The sequence below is a fragment of the Schistocerca piceifrons genome, chromosome 1 (assembly GCF_021461385.2).
Source record: "Schistocerca piceifrons isolate TAMUIC-IGC-003096 chromosome 1, iqSchPice1.1, whole genome shotgun sequence".
Lineage (NCBI taxonomy): Eukaryota > Metazoa > Arthropoda > Insecta > Orthoptera > Acrididae > Schistocerca > Schistocerca piceifrons.
Window position 1 is genome coordinate 422,407,795 of NC_060138.1, and position 25,421 is coordinate 422,433,215.

The following is a 25,421-nucleotide window of genomic DNA, read 5'->3' on the forward strand; positions in this document are numbered from 1 at the left end:
CAGCCAAATATCCCCGAATCAAAAATTTTCTAATGTCTGTATTGTAACCGGTGATCACAGAGTCCAGTGCGATCTCTCTAGACGCCTCCGCAAGAGACACAGGTAGGCAAAGAAACAGAATTACTTCAAATGGGCTGTGAAATGCTTGCGCATTCCTCTGGGAGATAGTTTTGTTTTCTCTCATCCTCAAAACGTATGCCCCGCATTTTACGTACTGGCAGCTCCTTCACACTTGTTAACACTGAGAAAAATAAAATCTTGACGACTGCTGGGTGCGTTTGCGTCTGTGTATAGTACAGACAATGAACGTGGTTTAGTACTACTTATTTCACGTCACTGTGCCAAAGATCAAACACACTCGTCTCCGTGGCCGTGATTGCTAATGTTTGCTTGTGCGATGGTGCTTACCTCGGAAGTAGCTGCACATCTTGTGAATGACTTCCTTCAGGATAAAGACATCACTCGACTAGAGTGGCCAGCATGTTCTCCAGACATGAACTCTATCGAACATGCCTGGGATAGATTGAAAAGGGCTGTTTATGGACGACGTAACCCACCAAGCACTCTGAGGGATCTACGCCGAATCGCCGTTGGGAGTGGAACAATCTGGACCAACAGTGCCTTGATGAACTTGTGGATGGCATGCCGTGGCGAATACAGGCATGCATTAATGCAAGAGGACGTGCTACTGGGTATTAGAGGCACCGGTGTGTACAGTATTCTGGACCACCACCTCAGAAGGTCTCGCTGTTTTGTGGTACAACATGCAATGTGTGGTTTTCATGAGCTGGAATTCCAAAACCATACATCAGTGATCCAAACGCGAGTAACAGAAAAGCGCGGTGCCGAAACCATAAATTCTGGACTATGGAGCAATGGAAGACAGTCATTTGGTCGGATGAGTGTCGTTTCTCACTATTCTCTGCTTCTGACCGAGTTTACGTCCCAAGAGTGAAACATGTCGGGGGTTCGGTGATGATTTGGGCAGTCACATGATGGTATTCCATGAGCCCCATAGTTACTTTGCAGCGTCCCTCCCTTGCTGCTACTCCAGTCGCGCCATCAGTCAGCTAACCTCACGCTCCGTGGCATGTGCGAAAGAGACGAGCGACGCACATTCGGTGTGCGAAAGAGCCGCCAAGTGAAAGGCGGAGGAGCGTAGCGCTCCGCCCGCGGCCGCCTCTGCTGTGGCGGTTTGTCAGGCTCATCTCGCGCTCGTCTGCGGTTGCCGGCGCCGTGCGCGGAACGCTAACGATAGCGTCTGCGGGCCGTGTGTGTGCTCCACCGCTCTCCCTGGCAGCATTCCCACAGGTGAACGTCTCGAGGCCTTCCTTGCTTCGGGCCAGGGCTGAGGCTCAGCGCGTGGCGTAATTTTGTAATCGATTACCGCCGCGACGGAGTATCCAGATCACAGGTTCTCTAACGATCTCCGGTTCTGAAGGGCCATTTAGTTCTGAACAAGCTCTCTCTCTCTCTCTCTCTCTCTCTCTCTCTCTCTCTCCCTCACACACACACACTCACAATGCGCTCACAGATACACATTTACGTCAAAAGCAAGAACTGGATAACAAAACTTTCACGTTTCTGACTATGGCGCCTCTTTTCTTAAGTTTAAGAATTTTTATGTGGCTTTTATTGTTTCTTAGTTACATATACGTAATGGCAATTAATGTTCAAGCACAGTAGCTAAGATTATGTAAGGAACAGAGAAACTAAATCGAAGAGATGTAGTATAAACTACGTCCTAACGCGACCAGAACGTTTTTTCACGATTGATATACGTATAAGAGACTGGAATACTCTATTTCAAATTCTGAGGGTGGCAGGGGTAAAATACAGGGAGCTAAAGGCTATTTACAATTTGTGCAGAAATCAGATGGCAGTTATAAGAGTCGAGGGACATGAAAGGGAAGCAGTGGTTGGGAAGGGAGTGAGACAGGGGTGTAGCCTCTCCCCGGTGTCATTCAATCTGTATATTGAGCAAGCAGTAAAGGAAACAAAAGAAAAATTCGGAGTATGTTGGGTTGGGTTGTTTGGGGGAAGAGACCAAACAGAGAGGTCATTAGTCTCATCGGATTAGGGAAGGATGGGGAAGGAAGTCGGCCTTGCCCTTTCAAAGGAACCATCCCAGCATTTGCCTGGAGCGATGTAGGGAAATCACGTAAAACTTAAATCAGGATGGCCGGACGCGGGATTGAACCGCCGTCCTCCCGAATTCGGAGTATGTATTAAAATCCATGGAAAAGAAATAAAAACTTTAAGGTTCGCCGATGACATTGTAATTCTGTCAGAGACAGCAAAGGACTTGGAAGAGCAGTTGAACGGAATGGACAGTATCTTGAAAGGAGGATATAATATGAACACCAACAAAAGCAAAACGAGGATAATGGAATGTAATCGAGTTAACTCGGGTGATGCTGAGGGAATTAGACTAGGAAATGAGACACTTAAAGTAGTAAAGGAGTTTTGCTATTTGGGGAGCAATATAACTGATGATGGTCGAAGTAGAGAGGATATAAAATGTAGACTGGTGATGGCAAGGAAAGCGTTTCTGAAGAAGAGAAATTTGTTAACACCGAGTACAGATTTAAGTGTCAGGAAGTCATTTCTGAAAGTATTTGTATGGAGTGTAGCCATGTATGGAAGTGAAACATAGACATAAATAGTTTGGACAAGAAGAGAATAGAAGCTTTCGAAATGTGGTGCTACAGAAGAATGCTGAAGATTAGATGGGTAGATCACATAACTAATGAGGAGGTATTGAATAGAATTAGGGAGAAGAGGAGTTTGTGGCACAACTTGACAAGAAGAAGGGATCGGTTGGTAGGGCATATTCTGAGGCATCAAGGGATCACCAATTTAGCATTGGAGGGCAGCGTGGAGGGTAAAAATCGTAGAAGGAGACCAAGAGATGAATACACTAAGCCGATTCAGAAGGGTGTAGGGTGCAGTACGTACTGGGAGATGAAGCAGCTTGCACAGGATAGAGTAGCATGGAGAGCTGCATCAAACCAGTCTCAGGACTGAAGACCACAACCAATACGTATAAGTGACGAACAATGTAGACTATTTCTTCAGCATTCGCATTCTAATTCGCATTCGCACCGTATCTCTTTGCTGATCTGATTCTAATTGCTGTTCATTGCTGAATTAACGTAAGATATGTTGGAAGTATATTTGAAAGAAAAGTGTTATTCAAGTTGTGAGTGTTATTTATGTAATCCCAGTAACAACCTAATGTCAAAAATATTGTGAGAAAAGTGGGATATGTTGAAGACGAGGTTTTTGTGGGAGAGTTTTTAACCGGTTTCACCCACATTTAACCGTATTGTATATCTGAAGAAGCATTCTGCAATTTTCGACATTACATTAAAGAAGTTCCATGATTTTCCTGTTAGGAGACACGGTCGAATATTTTCAGTGATCTTATTCAAACCTCACAAACCGAAATCACAGAGAACTTTGGCTTGGAGTTGACCTGTTTTATGAAAGACATTTATTAGCATGAATTATGAAATACTACGATGTTTTATCTTATTAGTATTTCAAACGAAAGAAATTTTTCCTGATAACAATTTGTGAACCAAGGTTATAGCAGAATCGCATTCCAGCTTCGGGTAGGATTTCATCACTATAGCTGGATTAAAGTAATCATTATCTCCCACCACGTACAATACGTCAGCGTGAGCAGTAAAATTTTAAAAAAATTTAAATTTTTTTTTTTAGTTAGATGAAGTAGTATAAACGTGGAGCACCGTGTATTTTTCGACACTGATATTGTAACTGAAGGTATTTGTGTCTATTACAGTTAGTGACTCATTGAAACTGCTAGTAGTAATACAGAGTGTTCGTAAACTAATGTCCCAGTTATAAATTGCAATATTATCAACTGTGAGCGTTGTAGCGTGTTGCTTCAAGGTCACAATTAAAGAGTAACTCAAGCTGTATTAGATAAGCATTTCCGCTAGTACTGCTTTGCTGTTTTCCCGCTCGCAGCGCCGCATACGCAAAATGACGACCTGAGTCCAAAGTGATTTGGTTCTGCAGTTTACTAACAGTCAGTCTGTTAAGTGCGCGTTTCGTTTAAAGTTTAATTGTGGTCCCCCACGTGGCAAAAACATTCGCCAATGATACACTCAATTCGATACGACCGGATTTGCGTGTAAAGGGAAAGGCAAGCCACGACAAAAAATGTCTGAAAAGGATGCTGACCATGTCAGAGCATCTTACATCCGTAGTCCTAAGAAGTCCGTCCGGAAAGCAAGTCTTAAACTTCAGTTTCCAAGAATTACTGTTTGGAAGGTTTTAAGAAAACGTTTACACATGTGTCCTTACTGGTTACAGTTAGTACATACTTTAAAGTCTCATGACTACGGTATACATTATAAATTTGCAAGTAAAAAGTTGAAATGGGAAGACAACTTTCATAATAGTGTGGTGTCCTTAAGCGGGAAGGTAAATATCCACAATGTTCGTATATGGCCGTCAAAACATCCTCATTAACTTGTACAACATCAAAGAGATTCCCCAAAAATGAACTTTTGTATGCTTTGCCCCGATCTACAGACCACTTTTTTCGCTGATGCTATTGTAATAGGGGTGACTTATTTAGATATGTTGAAAGAATGGCTCTTTTGCCAATTATAAGGCGAACCTGAAAACTTTATTTGGCAGCGAGGTGGTGGCCCTCCCCACTGTCATCTCTTTGTGTGAGAATGGTTGAGCATCAAATTACTTGATCATTGGATTGATCGTAATGGTAAAAATGACACAGCTCTTTTCCTCTGGCCTCCATGCTCACCTAATCAGAGAAGCTTTATAAGAGGCTTTATAAGAGATCGTGTCTACCTTCCTCCATTACCTATTGATTTGCCAGAGTTCAGGCACAGTCTGTTAATTGCGGCGTCAACAGGCTTCAACAAATAAAGGTATTTTCTGTTGTTTTTAGTAATTTTGAACTAGAATGTGTCTAGAGAAGATGCTTCAGTATCCATTGTATCCTAAGCTGTTGGATGAGCGATCGTTTATTTCCTCACATCAGTACAGTGATACACTTCTTTCGATGTCGCACTGGGTCTACATTCGGCGGCTACCTATACTTTCACATTCAGAAGACAGAATGCAAGGGCAAGAAGATCATGCAATTACATTGAGAAACTGCCTCACGACACCAAAGCCTGTGTCACCACCAAAAGCCAACAAGTTCTACGTCATGACTCTACCTGGCATGACGATCAACACCCGGGAAAATCGTTTCAAATGTAGGTTGCCTGTATGTAAGCGTTTCACATTTGTGCAGTGCACTAAATGCAAAATATATCTCCGTTTCACGGAAAAAATAACTGTTCTTTGGAAATCTATAAGAAATTGCAGAGTTATAAAGATAATTCTTATTCTATTATAACATATACTAATAAAATAACATTTTGTGAGACTTAACTAAAATATTTATATATTTCAGTTGTCATTTTATAGATTCTTAATATCAAAACAATCCCTGAACACATGTTATTACTAGGTAACATATTTGAGTCCTGATATAGCACGTATGATAAATGCTCTAGTATTTTGGTGAACCACGCCAATTTTTTCAAATTTAGCTTTTTAATTATATTCTGTACAGTAACAACGCACTGACCATCAGTATCTACTTTTGATTCATAAAAATCTAAGCTGAGGACTGATGAGGCTGAGAAACAGGAGGTGAGTGTTGCGACGATTCCAAAAACGCAATCATGGCGGATTTTATTGAAGGTTTGTACAGCTACCACAAAAAAACCTGTCTTTATCACCATATGCGTTACATTTTATTGATGTAAAACGCTGTCAGTGGTGGTGTTTTATGTCCGATTTTCCCATACACCAGAAAGTAATCTCTGCTTGCACAGTATTAACCCTAGGACGCCCAAGCCTTTTTTTCTAACTTGGATGCCTAATGGGGGGGAGGGAGGGGTTCGGCGAGCCCACAGGTATTAAATAAGTTTACAGAAAAAAATTACAACTTTCAAAATGGTTTACGTATTTTAACTAAGGCATCGGTTTATAAATGTTGTTAACTGTTACAAATATTGGATTGAGTGAATAAAAAATTGACACATTACAATACAATATTCAGATGTGTTCATATACAATAGACTACTTTGAGTCCTCAACCTCAAGGCAAGAGACACACTTCACAATTTTTTGTGAATGTGTGTTACACACATGTTTATGACACTGTCCACAATACTGTTTTGGTTTACTTAGATTGTTGTACTTCTGCTTCTTTGTTTTAGTTTTTCTTATACAAATATGGCACCGACCTTTCCCTGCAGGAGGCTGACGTGCTTCTGTTGTCACTTCTTTGATTTTCTTTTGTTGAATAGTCTCCATTGATTGAACAATTTGGTTAGATAACCCTCTTGCATTGGCACTTCTTTCTTCTACCTGCAATTTCACTAGTTCCATCCCAGCTTGCAGAAGATAAAGTTTCCGTTTGTTGTGTTTCTTCTCATTCCATCTTGGATGTTGCTGGATGAAAATGGTGGTTGCATTGATAGCAAAAATGTCAGTGAGAGAGTAAAATACAGATAGAGGCCATCTCTTTGTTCCCTTCTTGCAGGTGTACATACGTGCCATTTGATCAATGGTATCAATTCCACCTTTAGTGGAATCATAATATGCATTTATCTCGGTTTTATTCTTCTCTCCTCCAACAGTGCCTTTATCTTGGTGCATTGTTGACAACATCAGTAAGTTTTTACTTGGTTTCGTTTTTGCTGTGTAGGAAACAAAAGTTACTGGAGGCCTACGTGTTCGGAACTGCACTAACTCACTGCAAGTTTACAAGATAAATAACAGCTGACTGGCACCAACAATCACTTCCTCTGAAAGTAAACCGAATGTTATGAATATCGAGAATACCAACCAACAAGAAGCTAACTTGCATTCTTGTAGAGACGAGAAATACGAAATCCTACTATGGGAAATTTTCTATAGCAGGGAAGCCTAAGGGGGGGGGGGGGGGGGCGGGGGGTTGTTGGACCCATAATAAGTTTATGTATTTTTTCTTTCGAAGCAGGAATTTTCTATAAAATATATTGACACTAACGTTTCATAAAATAGCCAACAAACAATAACTCAAAGGGAATATGTAGTATGAAAGTTACTTGGGCAAAAGCAGGGGACATAAAAAAATTGTGGGTTCAACGAATCCCCCCCCCCCACCCCCCTTAGGTGTCCTAGGGTTAAGGCTTGTTTTTCGTTTGGCACTAACATTTTTTTTACCATTCGCATGTTGGTTTCCTGTACTATACATTTCTTTAAGCGACACTCTAGTTTATGTATATGTATACATGAATCAGTATGAACGGTTCGTCATTTACAGCAATAAGCTCTCCAACAGAGTTCCGAACAGAAGTCCAGGTTGGAGCGGTCGATATTGTTGCCAGCAGAATGGTGATGTCCTCAGTGACACTGGACTCTCCGTTAATGTCCTTCGTAAATGGACGACGGAAAGATCTGCTGCTTGATCACGTGCCTAAGTTTGTCATTTTTGGTCACTCTGCTGCGAACGTTTTCATTTAACAAAACAGTGCTCCATCTAATAATTTTGACAAAGTGGTTCGAAGATCACCCCAAGGACATGAGGGAACTTTTCTGGTTCCCGAGGTAACCCACCCTAATACTATGGACAACATGTGGTAGTTACGGTCGAGAGAGAGGTCCTCATCTTAGAACTGACGTTGAACAATCCCCTTGAACTGCGGTCAGTTTTTGAGTCGTCATGGATCAGCCTACCTTCCGGATGTTTCTACTGTCTTGTGGAGTCCACTCCATTACGTCTTCCATCGTCGCCTGACCGAAAGAGGGCGCTTCAGGGTACTGCAACAGTGGCTCTAACACAATTCTTCAATAATGCCACACAGTTCTGAATAACTTAAAGATTTGTTCGAAGGGTCGGGTTTGAACTATGTAGGATTTCTGAGCGGTTATAGCAATTATGTCAATTGGGAAAAAGTTATATTGTGTGTATAAAACCAACCGGAAAAACAGAGAGTTTGCTTGAAAGAATCAATATGTTCTTTGTTGTTCCCTGCGTCTCATTAACATGTAGTAACACTCGTACGATCATTGTAAAATTTCAATCTTGTTGGGGTTAATGATGAAATACAGTTGAGACGACAGATAGAGAAATATTGATACACAAACAAAAGTACAACTAGAGCCTATGAATACCAGTTTCCGAGAAAACAACAGGATTTCAAAACACAGAAAAGTCGTGGAAAGAATATACCATTATAAACCTCTTGAAAAATTCCTTTGTGGCCTAATAATTAGCATCACTGTTTATCGATAAGAAAGTGCATGGTTCGATTAGCTGTGTACTTTTCAAAAACACAGACGGAAAAAAATTGCAACAGCAAAAAATAATTAATGTAGTGTAAGGAAATGCTGAGAATACATCTGACTAGGTAATATCTTTAAGTGATTAACATTGCAAGATCACAGGTTGATGTAAGCGTGAGATAAGCCACTGCAAATGGAAAATGCTGGTACTTTAGTAACCGGTCTTGTTGAATACAAGCATACAAACGGGGATGCATTGTATTGCACAGGTGCAGGATGTCAGTTTGTGGGACGGAGTTCCAAGCCTGTAGCACTTGATCGATCAATATAGGGACTGTTAATGCTGCTTGTGGATGACGCTGGAGTTATCATCCGATTATGTCCCATATGTGCTCGATTGAAGACATATCTGATGATCAAGCAGGCCAAGGCAACACGTCAACACTCCGTGGAGCATTTTGGGTTACAACAGCGGTATGTGGGCTAACATTATCCTGTTGGAAAACACCTCTGGAATGCTGTTCATGAATGGCAACACGACACGTCGAATCACCAGACTGACGTACAATTTTGCAGTTAGGGAGTATGGGATAACCCCCAGAGACCTCCTACTGTCATATGAAATATAACCCAAACCATAATCGGGGTTCAGGTCCAGTGCGTCTAGCATCCTGACAGTTTGGTTGCAGGCCCTCAACTGGACTCCTCCTAACCAACACACGGCCGTCAGTGGCACCGAGAAAGAACCAGCTTTCATCACGAAATCACAACATACCTCTACCCTATCCTCCAATGAACTCTCGCTTGACACCAATGAAGTCGCAAATGGCGGTGATTTGAGGTAGGTGGAAAGCACGACACTGGGGATCTGGCTCGTAGCGTTCCTTAAAGTAACCGATTTGTAACAGTTCGTTGTGTCGCTGTGGTGCCAACTGCTCCTCAAATTGCTGCTGCAGATGCAGTACGATATTCCAGAGCCGTACCACGATGATCTTCCCTCTCGGTAGTGTCACGTGCCCGTTCGGAGCCCGGTCTTATTGGGACTATACGTTCTTGTGATTACCGTTGCCAACAATCATGTACAATGGCTACATTCTTTCCAAGGCTTTCTGCAGCACTGCAGAAGGGACATCTAGCTTCTCGTAGCCCTGTTATACGACCTCGATCGAACACAGTGATTTTTTGGTAATGGTGCCTTTGTCGCCTTAAAGGTATTCTTGAAAAACAACAGCTAATCACACGCAATTTCAAAGGTAACTAACACTATCGGCCGTCACAGCGTGTATTTAGAGGAAACCCAATTTGCTTCCTCGTAGTGACGCTAAAGCGCCACCGTTATGCGAAATCTGAATAGACATCACGTCTACAAACTTTCGTCTATGTCGCACTACTGCTTCTTGGCGTTGCGATTCTATTTCGTCAGTTTATTTCGCGGACTGGAAGATGTGCAGCGGGTTCGACTCACCGTGATGATGTCAAAAATAGAAGCTGCTTGAATACATAACCAGAGATCGATATCCAAGCCGTTAAAGTGATGAAATGACTGAGGTATATGTGTTTCAACTAATCAGCTAGAAGAAGGCCTTCTGAACAAAAAGGTGGGGGAAGGCAAAGGGACATTAGTCGTTCGTCGGCGTTGGTCTCCATACAGTCCTGTTATAAATGAGTTCGGTCGTTCCGTACGGCTCTGCGGAGGCGACGTGACGTCTCTTCACAACCTATTGACACCGGAAACCCGAATTCTTGGGTAATCTCCAATACCCCGCAACGTTCGTGCCTCATGCAAGGCACATCTTCAACGTAAAATCCTTTTCCTTGGTCTTCGATCACGCAGTTTATGACAGGAGACCACACAAAATTACAGAAACTTATTCGTTTAAAAGTTACATTCTCTCAAAATAAATTACCATTCCCTGAAATACACTGTCATAAATAGACGTGTGTTAATTCTTTTCTATAATCGTGATCTTCAATCTGCGTGACAGTCGCGAAAATATCTAAACCATAAGCGTAAATGCTGGTACTTGTTTTATTGGCTTCAGGTCATGGTACAAGTCGTTGCCCTTACTGCTAAATACAACAGACAGCCCCAAATCTTCCTCACTACAACCTCCATAGCATACACTATGTGATCAAAAGTATCCGGACACCTGGCTGAAAATGACTAACAAGTTCGTGGCACCCTCCATCGGTAATATTGGAATTCGCTATGGTGTTGGCCCACCCTTAGCCTTGATGACAGCTTCCACTCTCGCTGGCATACCTTCAGTCAAATGCTGAAAGGTTTCTTGAGGAATTGCAACCCATTCTTCACGGAGTGCTGCGCGGAGGAGAGGTTTCGATGTTGGTCGGTGAGGCCTGGCTCGAAGTCGGCGTTCCAAAACATCCCAAAGGTGTTCTGTAGCATTCAGGTCAGGACTCTGTGCAGGCCAGTCCATTACAGGGACGTTATTCTAGTGTAACCACTCCGCCACAGGCCGTGCATTATGAACAGGTGCTTGATCGTGTTGAAAGACGCAATTGCCATCCCCGAATTGTTCTTCAACAGTGGGAAGCAGAAGGTGCTTAAAACATCAATGTAGGCCTGTGCTGTGATAGTGCCACGCAAAACAATGAGGGGTGGTAGCTCCCTCCATGGAAAAGATGACCACACCATAGCACCACCGTCTCAGAATTTTACTGCTGGCACTACACACGCTGGCAGATGGCGTTCACCGGGCATTCGCCATACCCACACCCTGCCATCGGATTGCCACATTGTTTACCGTGATTCGTCACTCCACACAACGTTTTTCCACTATTCAATCGTCCAATTTTTACGCTTATTACACCAAGCGAGGTGTCGTTTGGCATTTACCAGCCTGACGTGTGGCTTATGAGCAGCTGCTCGACCATGATATCCAAGTTTTCTCACCTCCCGCCTAACTGTCATAATACTTGCAGTGGATCCTGATGCAGTTTGGAATTCCTGTGTGATGGTCTGGATAGATGTCTGCCTACTACGCATTACGACCCTCTTCAACTGTCGCCGGTCTCTGTCAGTCAACAGACGAGGTCGGCCTGTACGCTTTTGTGCTGTACGATTCCTTTCACATTTCCACTTCACTATCACTTCGGAAACAGTGGACCTAGGGGTGTTTAGGAATGCGGAAATCTTGCGTACAGACGCATGACACAAGTGACACCCAATCACGTGACCACGTTCGAAGTCCGTGAGTTCCCCGGAGCTCCCCATTCTGCTGTCTTACGATGTCTAATGACTACTGAGGTCGCTGATATGGAGTACCTGGCTGTAGGTGACAGCACAATGGACCTAATATGAAAAACGTATGTTTTGGGGGGGGTGTCCGGATACTTTTGATCACATAGTGCATGTCGATAGGAGGCAGAAGTATTATGTCGTCACGAACTCACCACTGCGTTGATACATATACAGGATGATTCACGAAGATATGCAAATATTTTAATATGTTATTCTACAAGTAAAGCTAAAGAAAAAAGTTCATATAAACATAGGTCCGCAAATGTTAAGTTACGGCTTATAAATGATTTTGCCTGAAATTTAGCAGCTTCGCTAACATGAAGCCATCGCAAAACTGTACGAGGTTAAAGTAAAGCACAATTTCCATTTATTTTTTTGTTATTGGTCTGGTGAATCTAATAATACATGTCCCAGTTTTCCAGAACATTCAGAGAAGCAAAGATTACTGTACAAATAAATTTGTTTGCTTTTCATTAAGAGTGTAGAAACTTTCAGGTCATAACATAATGAGTTGTTTCAGTCGTTCCCTAACCTTGAAACGAGTTAGTTTTTTGCACTGTTCAGTGAAAGAACATAACGACAGTGTATTTAAGTGAAACCACACCGTAACTGTTGCAGTTCGTAGATTATTTATGAAAAACGGATGCCTTTCAAATTTACGACAGAAGAATACGCCGATATGGTGTTTATTTATGGCAGATGTGATGGTAATTAAAAAACAAATTGGGACAAGTAGTTAATAAATTAAAATTTTTACGAAAATACGTCTTTGCTTCTCTGGATGCTCTGGAAAACTACTGCAGACACACGTCTGGGACATGTTTTATTAGATTCACCAGACCAATAAAAACAAAATGGAAATCGTGCTTTACTTTAACCTCGTACAGTTTTGCGATGGCTTCATGTTAGCAAAATTGCTAAATTTCAGGCAAAATCTTTTATTAGCCGTAACTCCGTAACTAAACATATGCGGACCTATGTTTATATCAACTTTTTCCTTTTGTTTTAATTGTAGAAAACATATTAAAACATTTGCATATCTTCATGAATCACCCTGTATATAAACAGTTAGGCTTGCTGAGCTTTTGCAAATCTGTGACTGCTTTCTGAGTCGCTAAAGCCTCTGGATGTCTTCAGGATTGGAAGACGAAACATGCAGAGAATTATGCCTTCGACCACAGCCTTACGGCCATAAAACAAATATCAGCAATTACGCAAATACGGCGTGAAAGTTTGCATTCTATGAATACATCCACAAGCTTCAGATTAACCGTGTAGGCCTGTGTGCTGAAATAAGTGAGCGAACCTACTTGTAAAGGTTGCCGGTGACGGGCGGCGCGAAGACGGACGAGACGAAGGACGACGGCTCACCGCAAGGGTCTTCTTTCTTACGGCCGGTTTACGGGACGGCGCCGAGGCTGGAGGATGCCACACGGCGTGCTGCATTTAGGCCTGTGGTCGGACATGGGTAGGCCAAAACATTGCGAAGACCCTAGCATAAGCATCTCGCTTGAATGCTCGGTTCCTGAGTTCCATTTATAGCCCGCAAGCCACCATAAGATGTGTGTAATGGACGATACTTCGTGTCCCACTTTCCTTCTCCACCCGCGAATGGTGCGCGGGACAACGCCTGTTGACTAGCCTCCGTATCTGTAACTCAGTGATATTTTCCTCCCTCCCCCCCCCCCCCAAACCCCATAAACACAAATAATGACCGAGCGAGGTGGCGCAGTGGTTAGCACACTGGATTCGCATTCGGGAGGACGACGGTTCAATCCCGTCTCCAGCCATCCTGATTTAGGTTTTCCGTGATTTCCCTAAATCGTTTCAGGCAAATGCCGGGATGGTTCCTTTGAAAGGGCACGGCCGATTTCCTTCCCAATCCTTCCCTAACCCGAGCTTGCGCTCCGTCTCTAATGACCTCGTTGTCGACTGGACGTTAAACACTAACCACCACCACCACCACCACAAATAATGATTTCGTAACATCGTCTCTGCCCAGCTTCCCGAGATTCCAGTACGTCCGTGATCATTGTGCTGATCTGACATCACGTAGTACCTTATGGAATTCCGAGACCAAATTGTCGATGCACCCGTGGCAACAGCCAAAAATCTGTTATTGTGTCTAGTGCCCTGACATCACAAAGAATACACGAGAAAATTTCATTCACTGACGTAATACTGCAAAAAAAAAAAAAAAAAAAAAAAAAAAAAAAAAAAAAAAAAAAACTGTGTCTGTTGGTAGAGATAAGAGGGCATTGAGTAAGACTGTTACGCTCGATAGAAGGAGAATAAACTAAATCATCTCCGCGATAAGGCCATGAAACCTACGCGATGTCGACCGGCTGCCGTGTCATCCTCTGCCATGCGGTGTCATGTGAATGCGGTATGGAGGGAGATGGTGGGGTCAGCACATCGCTCTTCCGGCCTTAGTCGGCTTTGCAGACATTGGAAACGCTGCTTCTCATTCGAGCAGGTCTTCAATCGGCACCACTAAGCTAGTGCTCCCCGTTCCAATCATCGCAGCAAGAAAAGATCGTTGGCTGTCCGGAAATTGAACCTGGGTCCTCTGCATCATAGTCAGAAGTGCTGACCAGTTCCTTTTTTGTATTCTCTCTTTCGATCTGTTTCTTCGTTATTTTTCCGACAGTGGTTCTGTTCAGATGTCACATGACAGTTTTAAAATTCTCTCGATTGAAATTCACTCATCACTATTATTATTATTTATTATTATTATTAAAATTACAAAATGTGGCCAGTCCCCTGAGCTACCGTGCTGGCTTCCACTCGGCTAAGGAAGCGGACTGTCACCAGAGTGCCTGTGTAGCTGAAAGTACGTCCACACAACACGCAAATGAAAAGGTATATCGCGGAATGTACAAAAGAAACGTTCATGATAAAAGATAGTTTCATACATATTGCAAACAAAGTAATATGAAGAAGAGACTGCACTTCAGCAAAGATCACAATACGTGGACCACCACCAAAAGCATTTCTATGTCATTCGATTAATCTACTTTCATATGTTTTGATATGGAGAGAACAAGGGAAAGGTACAATCCTGACACCCTATTTTCGGTACACGAAATAAAGACATTAGCTGCCAGTGGGCACCGATTTATATCAACGGGACAAGTTGAAAATTGTTCCCAGACTGAGATTCGAACCCACCTGCTGTAAAAATTAAACTCAATAACCAAAACTGAGAAGCGATCACAATAACAGTTATTGTGATCGCTTCTCAGTTTTAGTTATTGATAACTTGATACCAGTGTCTGAGTTTAATTTGTACAGCACTGAAGATGATCACTATGTGATCGAAAATCGATTCTGCTATCAATAAAACATCAATATTACGGCCAACGGTGACCTTCCTTTTAAAGTACTTTTAGTTATTAGGGAATAAAGTAGCCAACGGACTTGTTAGTTCTCGTCAGATCACCGAAGTTAAGCTAGTACTTGTATGGGTGACCATCCGACAACTGAGCGCTGTTGGCAAGCGGGATGCACTCAGCCCTGGTGAGGCAAACTGGAAGCTACTTGATTGAGAAGTAGCGGCTCCGGTCTTGGAAACTGACATCCGGTAGGGAGAGCGGTGTGCTGACCACATGCCCCTTCATATCCGAATCCAGTGACGCTTGTGGCCTGAGGTTGACACGGCGGCCGGTCGGTCTCCTTGAACCTTAATGGCCAGTTCGGGCGGAGTTCAGATTTTTTTTGGGGGGGGGGGGGGGGGAGGGGAAGAAAATAAGTGTTTACTGAGTTCCAGATCTCACGAGAATTTGCAACAGTTTTTTTTTTTTTTACGAGGAAGGATTAAAAGAGTGTTTTACTACACTTCAGACTTCCTACGTTCTGGCCGCAGGAGACCTCATTTGGATGCCTAAAGGAGCTCCACCATATTAGACGTGTGTCCGTATTACTTTGTCTAACCCTTTTATAAACTGTCATTGTTGCTCATTACAATGTCACCTTACTTCCGCGGGCTGTGCCAGTTCGAGCGCCGAACTGCCGGCTTTTCTGGCCAACCCTCCACAAACAGAACCGAACTGTTGCCCGCCAGCATACTTGTCGCGAGATCCGGCGCAGAGATTATGCGCTAGACACGACTCTGCTTTACGGCCGGGTGCAGCGAACAAAAGAGCGTGGGCGAGGTTAACTCGTAAAATCAAACTGCCAATTTCATGCAAATGGTTTGCTTGCGGGGCTCGCCCTCCGGCAAAACCGAGGCGCCTGTGAGGCAACCGCCGACTTACTCGTCCCGAAGCAATATCCAAAAATTTCCGCATAATTTCACCGTTAACCATTTCACTGCAGAATGTACCAATTTTTCGGGTTCACAGGCCAGGGCGGCTCAATTTGTCGTATAAGTATGAGCCAGTTGCTGCTCCATGTTTTCAGGATGCTACAAACAGTAAACCACTTCTACAGCGGAATTATGGTAGAATTTACACTCCCCCATGTTTTTTTCAGTGGCGATTACCTGACGTAGTAGATGTAAAATTGATGGAGTTCTATGGGACCAAACTGCTGAGGTCATCGGTCCCTAGGCTTACACACTACTTAGTCTAACTTAAACTAACTTACGCTAAGGACAACACACACACACACACACACACACACACACACACACACACACATGCCCGATGGAGGACTCGAACCTCCGACGTGGGGAGCTGCGCGAACCGTGGCAGGGCGCCGTAGACCGCGCGGCTAGTGGATGTTGTTTCGAGGAATATGATCGGCAGTTTCTATTGAGATGACATTTGTCGGAGTTCTAGACATACTTCCTCTGTCGTCTTTTGTAAAGGCCACCTTTGTTGACATAATTTAGCCCAACACAGTGACCTCCAGACATATTTTATAGTATACTAACATTTTGTACATGTGCAGTTTACATGTGATGTTGCTATGAACCTGTAAATCGTCCTTGATTAGTAATGAGTACAAATGAGGCCCGAACAAAACAGAGCATTACGGGACTTAGTGCTTGACTTCTTAAGTAATAGAACCCAGTACGTTGTCCTCGATGGTGAGTGTTCATCGGAGGTGAGGGTATCATCTGGAGTGCCCCAGGGAAGTGTGGTAGGTCCGCTGTTGTTTTCTATCTACATAAATGATCTTTTGGATAGGGTGGATAGCAATGTGCGGCTGTTTGATCATCACGTGAGTGTTACGGAAATGCTTCAGGAATTCGGGTGGAAGTCTCTAGAGGAAAAGAGGCGTTCTTTTTGTGAATCGCTACTGAGGAAATTTAGAGAACCAGCATTTGAGGCTGACTGCAGTACAATTTTACTGCCGCCAACTTACATTTCGCGGAAAGACCGCAGAGATAAGATAAGAGAGATTAGGGCTCGTACAGAGGCATATAGGCAGTCATTTTTCCCTCGTTCTGTTTGGGAGTGGAACAGGGAGGGAACATGCTAGTTGTGGTGTAAGTAGGCTGTTTAGGTTTTTTTATTGGTAACGCCACCTCTGTATGAAAATCACTGGCTGTGCTGTGTGCAGTCTGTGGCTGCTTTGCATTGTTGTAATACTCGCCACTGTAGTGTTAGGCAGCTGGCTGTGAACAGCGCGTAGCGTTGCGCAGTTGGAGGTGAGCCGCCAGCAGTGGTGGATGTGGCGAGAGAGATGGCGGAGATTTGTAATTTGTCATGAACTGCTATATTTATATATGATGATATCAAGGTAAATACATTGTTTGTTCTCTACTAATATCTTTCATTTGCTAACTATCCCTATCAGTAGTTAGTGCCTTCCATAGTTTGAATCTTTTATTTAGCTGGCAGTAGTGGCGCTCGCTGTATTGCAGTAGCTTGAGCAGCGAAGATTTTTGTGAGGTAAGTGATTTGTGAAAGGTATAGTTTAATGTTAGTCAGGGCCATTCTTTAGTAGGGAATTTGTGTGTCAGTATAAGCACAGTCTTGTATAAATTGTTCAAAGGGGACGTTTCAGTGGTACGAGGTACCCTCCGTCACGCACCGTATGGTGGATTGCGGAGTATGTATGTAGATGTAGATGTAGTAACGCATGACTGTAAACATAACAACGCCTACAAAGTATATACAAAGAATGACCGTGCAAGTCATCAGTCTCGTTCGACCCACGGGGAAGTGCAGTGGAAACGTAAAATCGGAACTGGCATGTACCTGGAGGAAGATGCCTATATCCTAAGAAAAACTATACAGAAATGTGGAAAGCAAAGAGCTTGCAGAAGAAGATATTTGTTACGTGCTAGTAATGGTTTATTTCTTAGAACGCAATTTATGACATTCTTTAGGCTGCTACGTACCGCTCCAATATGGGACGCAAAGACAAAGTTGTACTAATAGCAGCTTGCATACGGATACACGGGGTGTCCCAGAAGGAGTGGTCAATATTCATGGATATGAAAGGAACGATCACTTAAAGCAAAAAGTCCAGCAAACACAGGCTCTAAAATGCGTACCGTGAGAACTATGAGCACGTCTTCGATACTGCGAAACAAATATCTTCTTCTGCAAGCTCTTTGCTTTCCACGTTTTCAGAGGAGGTAGTATGGGCCACAACAAGAAAATATTGTCTAATAAACATTAAAATGCATACCGTAAGAGCTATGATCGCTTGTTCAGCAGCAGAGTAGCGAAGATGAACGAGTACTCATACCTCTTAAGGTATGCACTTAACAGCCCACTTTCATTGGACTTTTTTATCTTGTTTTGGTCCATACTACTTCCTCTCAAAATGTGGAAAGCAAAGACCTTGCAGTCACAGAGATTTGATTTATATGATCGAAGTAGAAGAGATGGTAATATCTCGTAAGGTATAAGAGGCAATATTTACTAGAATTTTTTGCTTCGAATAATCGTTGCTGACATATCTCTGAATATTGACTATTCCTCCTGGGGCACCCTGTACGAGCAGTCATTTGTCTCGCCGTCCCTCCGTAATTTGAACTCGAAGAATGCTTAACATATGCTACAATAAAAAATTCCCCGCGCTATGCTATTTACTTTCTGCAGAATAACACCCTATCTGCAGAAGTAGAAAGACAGTTTACACTGGGATCCAAATATCACGGTTTTTCGCCTGGGACTATCTACAGATATAATACGCACTATAAAGTAAGACTATGCCCAAAGAAACACACTGCAGCTCCTTGTATCCAACGGTGTTAACTACTGATACAAACAATGCAAAAAGCACAAGAAACACTTAAGCGAGAGCAATACGACCCGAAAAATGGTAACTACACACGTCCAAGAGTTTTATTTGCTGGCAGTTTTATCAGATAGTTGGCAAATTAGGCATTGGATTATTGGGATGTCGGTCTCGGAAACTGACATACGGCCGGGAGAGCGGTGTGCTGACCACATGCCCCTCCTAATCCGCATCCAGTGACGCCTATGGGCTGAGGATGACACAGAGGCCGGTCGGTACCGTTGGGCCTTCATGGCCTGTTCGCGAGGAGTTTAGTTTTTAGTTTTATTTTTGGGATGTTCCTCATTTTTAGTAACTTCCCAGCTGTCCCGTAAGAAAGTCTTCATTACAATCTGTTGCTACAGCTCTACTACGCAAACCGCTGTGAAATGCACGCCTGAAGGAATCTTCCCATTCGACAACTACTAAGGGCTTCTCGTAACATCCGCAAGTAGAGCGAAAAAAGAATGATTGCTTAAATGTCTCTTTCAACACTATAATTTTTGTCAAATTTTTGTGGCCCATACAGGAGCGCTGCATAAGGGATAATCCCAGCTTTGTCAATGCTGGTTCTTGAAAGTTCCCTTGTAGGCTTTCGCGGGATGGTTGGCAGCTATTTTCATGCGTCTGCAGGATTACGTTTTTCAAAATTTCCGTGAAGCCCTCCAATCGATCGACTAAACATGTGCATTTGATATCCCCAGTTATCCTATTTGATATGCGTCCCACACGCTCAAGTATTGTATCTCTTTGACGATGTTAGTCTGTTAAAGTATGATAATGGACTTGTAAGCCAAAAACTGGATAATGGAATAAATTAACACCGGAGAATATCTACAGTTTTGTGCTTTTCATTTGAAATCAATGTAAGCAATATTCCAGGATGAGTAGCACGAATGACATGTGAGCAGTCTTCTTTGTAGATTCATTGCATTTTCACAGTACCGTATCAGTGGACAGATGTTTGTTATCTAATTAATCCACTATTGGGCCTAAAGCGATCGTACCATTTCATATCCCTAAAAACTGATGCACCCAGTTATCTGTACGAGATGACTGCTTCCAGCTGTGACTCATTAATATTGAATTTTTTTTCTGTTTTGTGAAGTGCGTAGTTTTAAGTTTCTGGATATTTAAAGCAAGTTGCCACTCTTTGCACTACCTTCAAATGTTATCAAGATCTGACTGAATATCTGTGGAGTTTTGTCAGCCAGTAATTCATTACACATAACGATAACAAATGCAAATGTCGGAGGTTAGCATTGTCTCCATGCATAAAAACACACTGCGTTCTCCCTCTCAATTCAGTCATAACAATCACGACACACTGCTCCATTAAAGTCTTATCACTCTTCCCAACTTTTACAAAAATAAGTTGCGCTGAAAGTGTGAAACAGGCACATAGTAGCAAGATCTAGTTTTAATGAGACAGAGAACCGATGAATGGAACACTCTTGTTAGTATGCCCAAAACTTTTAGGTACTCACCGTAAAAATGATGGCGTCTTTCCTCATTGTAGCGTGTGCACTGCGACAACGGCGTTTGCTGGTGGTGTTACTGCGCGGTGAAACGAGGATGCGATGCACCCGGAAACTGGTCCTTGCAGAAAGTACTGCGCCGGAGAAGCCGAGAGGTAACAAGGAGACAACGGGGGGTCGAGAGGTCCTCTTCCAGCCGAGTGTAGCACCGCGGAGACCTGCCGAGGAGGAGGGAGGCGGTGACAGCTGGACTGCTGGAAGCTGCGGTACGGCGCCGGAGACGCCTGCGTCGACGCGGAGCACGGCGGAGTAATGTTTTAAATCGAGACTCGGCGGCGCGCCTCCGCCTGCCTACCCCCGCGCAGGTAAGGGATCTCCTCGCCGCTGCAGACGAAAGGCGGCTCCGAGCGCACCGATTGGTCGGCTGCATTACGTCACCATCGGCGGCCGTACTACGGCGACTCTGGAGGCTGGAAGCCGGTTTTGGAAACCAGTGGCTGAGCGCGCACGGGAGTAAAGTGGCGGCACGGGGACACCTTCGCACCTCCGGCCGTGCCATTCACACCTGCTACCAGCCGGAACGTTCCGTATCTGCGCGGCTGGCAGGTAGGGTGGCACCGGGCCACACGTTTTACTCTCGCTCATTGCGTGGCCTATCCTCCTCAGTGAAAGTGAGGCAGAGTTACAGGATCTGTTGAATCCGGAGCGATCTATAATGGAATGGGCACGTAAAACACCCTTGAAAATGTGAGTTTACTACCCCAGCCTCTCGGCTTGGCTTGACGAGTGACGCAGCGACAAGAACAGCTTAAGCGTAACACTGAAGATTATTTATTTATCGTATGGCAATATAGACACATCAGAAAGAAACAGTAAAATCACTAATATAACAAACGTTAATATATTAAAAAACTAGAAACCCGCCTCGATTGCCAAAAATGCACCTAGTATTAACCTAGGTTTCGGCGTAGATAACTACACCTTCTTCAGAACAATAAAACCCACAAGTGCCTAAGAAGACTTTTCACACCAGCCTATGTTCGATGGGCCATGACCAGCCATAAACTGCCTGTTTGTAGCTGCAGTTTATGGCGGGTCATGGCCCATCGAACACAGGCCGGTGTGAGGTGGAGGTTACACCATTAAGTTAAGTAATGTATTAGACTTTGTATATATGTACTGTTTGTGTTTGCCTTTTTTTTCGATTATAAATGTATAGCTATGGTGTTCTTTTAATCATTGACAAAGGTCTTCTTAAGCACTTGTGGGTTTTATTGTTCTGAAGAAGGTGCAGTTATTACTCTCTTTCAAATTCTGAAGGTGGCAGGGGTAAAATACAGGGAGCGAAAGGCTATTTACGATTTGTACAGAAACCAGATGGCAGTTATAAGAGTCAAGGGGCACGAAAGGGAAGCAGTGGTTGGGAAGGGAGTGAGACAGGGTTGTAGCCTATCCCGGATGTTATTCAATCTGTATATTGAGCAAGCAGTGAAGGAAACAAAAGAAAAATTCGGAGTAGGTATTAAAATCCATGGAGAAGAAATAAAAACTTTGAGGTTCGCCGATGACATTGTAATTCTGTCAGAGACAGAAAAGTACTTGGAAGAGCAGTTGAACGGAATGGACAGTGTCATGAAAGGAGGGTGTAAGATGAACATCAACAAAAGCAAAACAAGGATAATGGAATGTAGTCGAATTAAGTCGGGTGATGCTAAGGGAATTAGATTAGGAAATGAGACACTTAAAGTAGTAAAGGAGTTTTGCTATTTGGGGAGCAAAATAACTGATGATGGTCGAAGTAGAGAGGATATAAAATGTAGACTGGCAATGGCAAGGAAAGCGTTTCTGAAGAAGAGAAATTTGTTAACATCGAGTATTGATTTAAGTGTCAGGAAGTCGTTTCTTAATGTATTTGTATGGAGTGTAGCCATGTATGGAAGTTAAACGTGGACGATAACTAGTTTGGACAAGAAGAGAATAGAAGCTTTCGAAATGTGGCGCTACAGAAGAATGCTGAAGATTAGATGGGTACATCATATAAGTAATGAGGAGGTATTGAATAGGATTGGGGAGAAGAGAAGTTTGTGGCACAACTTAACTAGAAGAAGGGATAGGTTGGTAGGACATGTTCTGAGGCATCAAGGAATCACCAATTTAGTATTAGAGGGCAGCGTGAAGGGTAAAAATCGTAGAGGGAGACCAAGAGATGAATACGCTAAACAGATTCAGAAGGATGTAGGTTGCAGTAGTTACTGGGAGATGAAGAAGCTTGCACAGGATAGAGTAGAATGGAGAGCTGCATCAAACCAGTCTCAGGACTGAAGACCACAACAACAACATGTATAGCTATGGTGTTCTTTTAATCATTGACAAAGGTCTTCTTAGGCACTTGTGGGTTTTATTGTTCTGAAGAAGGTGTAGTTATCTACGCCGAAACCTAGGTTAACACTAGGTGCTTTTTTCGCAATCGAGGCGGGTTTCTAGTTTTTTAATATATTAACCAACGATTGCTGACGCGCTGCGATGTTGAAGGTTCTTACAAACGTTAATAATTGCAAACAAACATTACTAATATAACAAAGTTTAACATCAAGTCTATTAATATAAACTATCGACTCTGGAGTTGCGAGCAGGAAGTCGTCGGGGCTCCCATTATAGGCTCTTCTGGAACACTCTTCAACAATGTGGCTGATGGTCTGACTTTCTCCGCAGTCACACTGAGGGGATAGTATTTTACCCCATTTATACATGGAGTAAGCACATCTGCTATGACGAGTTCTAATCCTATTTAGAGTGGACCACGTTTTGCGTGGTAGGTCAAAACCAGGTGGTTTTTGTGTGATGCAAGGCATGTTATGATTTTGCCACGCATTCCATTTTTCAGACCATGCGTTTGTGATACTGAAACCTTCTTGTACACAGTTCCTTGCTGTTCTTGTTGGCGGGTTCCTAGATCGAAGCCTATTAGCGTTTGCAGCCTCAATGTCTTGGTGGATTGGCAGGCTTCGATTTCCCATGATGTTTTTGTATTCACGTAAAAGGGCGTCAGTAGGTTGCAGATGTGGCGGCGGGATGTGACTCAATATTGGGAGCCATTGCGCTGGAGTGGGTTTAATTACTCCAGAAATCATCTTTAGAGTGTTATGCAACTGGACATCCACCTTTTTTACATGTGGGCTGTTTGGCCAAATCGGAGCACAGTATTCGGCAGCCGAGAATACAATTGCTAAAGCAGAGGTGCGGAGAGTGGAGGCCGTTGCTCCCCAGGTAGTACCACAGAGCTTTTGAATAATGTTGTTTCTTGTCTTTAATGTTTCGGCAGTCTTTGTTAGGTGCTCTTTAAAATATAGTGTTCTGTCCAACGTCATGCCCAAGTGCTTCGGAGTTTTATTATGCCTGAGAACGGTGTTTTCAAATCGAATGTTGAGTTCCTTTCCAGGGAGTTCGTTGTTGAGATGGAAGCAACTAACCTCTGTTTTGGAAGCATTTGGTAGAAGTGTCCACTTACGGAAATATTCACCCATTATCTTCAGGTCTTTCGTTAGGATATCCACAGATGTGTCAATTGTGCTACATCTTGTAGCGAGGGCCCAATCGTCAGCATACCAGAACTTTCTTGATTGTGTTTCCGGCAGGTCTGCAATATAGCGGCTAAATAGCAGTGGTGCGAGCACTGATCTTTGTGGTAAGCCATTCTTTAGATTTTTGATGGAGCTATAGTCAGTGTCCATACTTATTTGGAACACCCTATCATTGAGCATGCTGTCTACTAAGCGTGCTATAGATTTGCAAGGAATTACTCAAAGAATTTTGTACATGATGCCTTCTCTCCACACAGTGTCGTAAATTGCTGAGAGGTCAATAAAGGCGACAGATGTTTTCAATTTTCTCTGGAATCCCGCCTCAATGCAAGTAGTGAGTGACAATACCTGGTCAGTACAACTTATTCCTGGCCGAAAGCCTTCCTGTTCAACTGGGATCGCCCTGAACAATTCTGGAGATAAACGGTCGGCGGGCGCAGTTAAAGAAAGAAGAGATCCCGGTGCGTGAACAGACATTGGGTGCATGGCCAAACTGTCGAAAGCGTTACTTCGCAGCTACGAAACATTCCACACAATATTACAGGAAAATAATAAAACTGCGCCGGCCGCTGTGGCGCTTCAGTCTGGAACCGCGCTGCTGCAACGGTCGCAGGTTCGAATCCTGCCTCGGGCATGGTTGTGTGTGATGTCCTTAGGTTAGTTAGGTTTAAGTAGTTCTAAGTCTAGGGGACTGATGACCTCAGATGTTACGTCCCATAGTGCTTAGAGCCATTTGAACCATTTGATTAAAACTACACCCGGTGGACCGTTGTAATAAACGAGGGTATCAAATTTTGTGTCTTGACGTCATGAGTTCAGTGTAGCATTGCACGACATCGTGTGAAGTCTAGTTTTTGGCTGACACTGATGTTTATCAACAATGGCTGGACAAACATTTTAAATTATAAAACTGTCAGACGAAGCTACCATAAAAAAATATTTTAATCTAGAGCTGAATTGTACGCTCTAAGACAAAGAAAAAGTTGCACTACGAAGTAATTATAAGAATGAGACGGAAATCGGTAGATGTGATATACATGTACAGACAAACAAATGCTTACAATTTCAGAAAAATTGAATGATTTAGTCAAGAGAAAGAGCTTCACAAATTGAGTAAATCAATGAAGCGTTGATCCACCTCTGGCCCTTATGGAAGCAGTTAGTTGGCTTGTCATTGATTGATAGAGTTGTTGGACCTCCCCTTGAGGGATATCGTGCCAAATTCTGTCCATTTGGCGCGTTAGACCGTAAAAATCCCGAGATAATTGGAGGGCCTAGCCCATAATGTTCCAAATCAAGCACGAACACAAGCGATAGAAACTCTCGTCATGAGCGGGAGCGCATTTTCTTGCTGAGATATGAATCCAGCATGGTTTTCCGTAAGGGCAACGAAACGGGACGTAGGTTATCGCCAACGCACCGGTGCGCTGTAGATGACAACCGAAGCGGTCCTGCCGTGAACTGAAATGGCGCCCCAGACTATCACTCCTGGGTGTCGGGCTCTGTGCCGGTAGACAGTCATGATGGTATCCCACCACTGCCCGAGGCGTCTCCAGACGCCTCTTCGCTGGCCATCGGAGCTCAGTTCGAAGC

At 43.4% G+C, this 25,421-nt stretch overlaps 1 protein-coding gene across 1 annotated transcript in view; it reads right to left on the reverse strand.

Annotated features, from left to right (window-relative positions):
- Window positions 1-20,596, reverse strand: part of LOC124789845 — a 615,167-nt gene extending 594,571 nt beyond the window's left edge. The window contains exon 1 of the mRNA XM_047257364.1: window positions 20,257-20,596. Coding sequence (XP_047113320.1) covers window positions 20,257-20,283 — 27 coding nt within the window. The 5' untranslated portion in view covers window positions 20,284-20,596. The remainder of the gene's footprint in view (window positions 1-20,256) is intronic.
- Window positions 20,597-25,421: the final 4,825 nt, after the last annotated feature.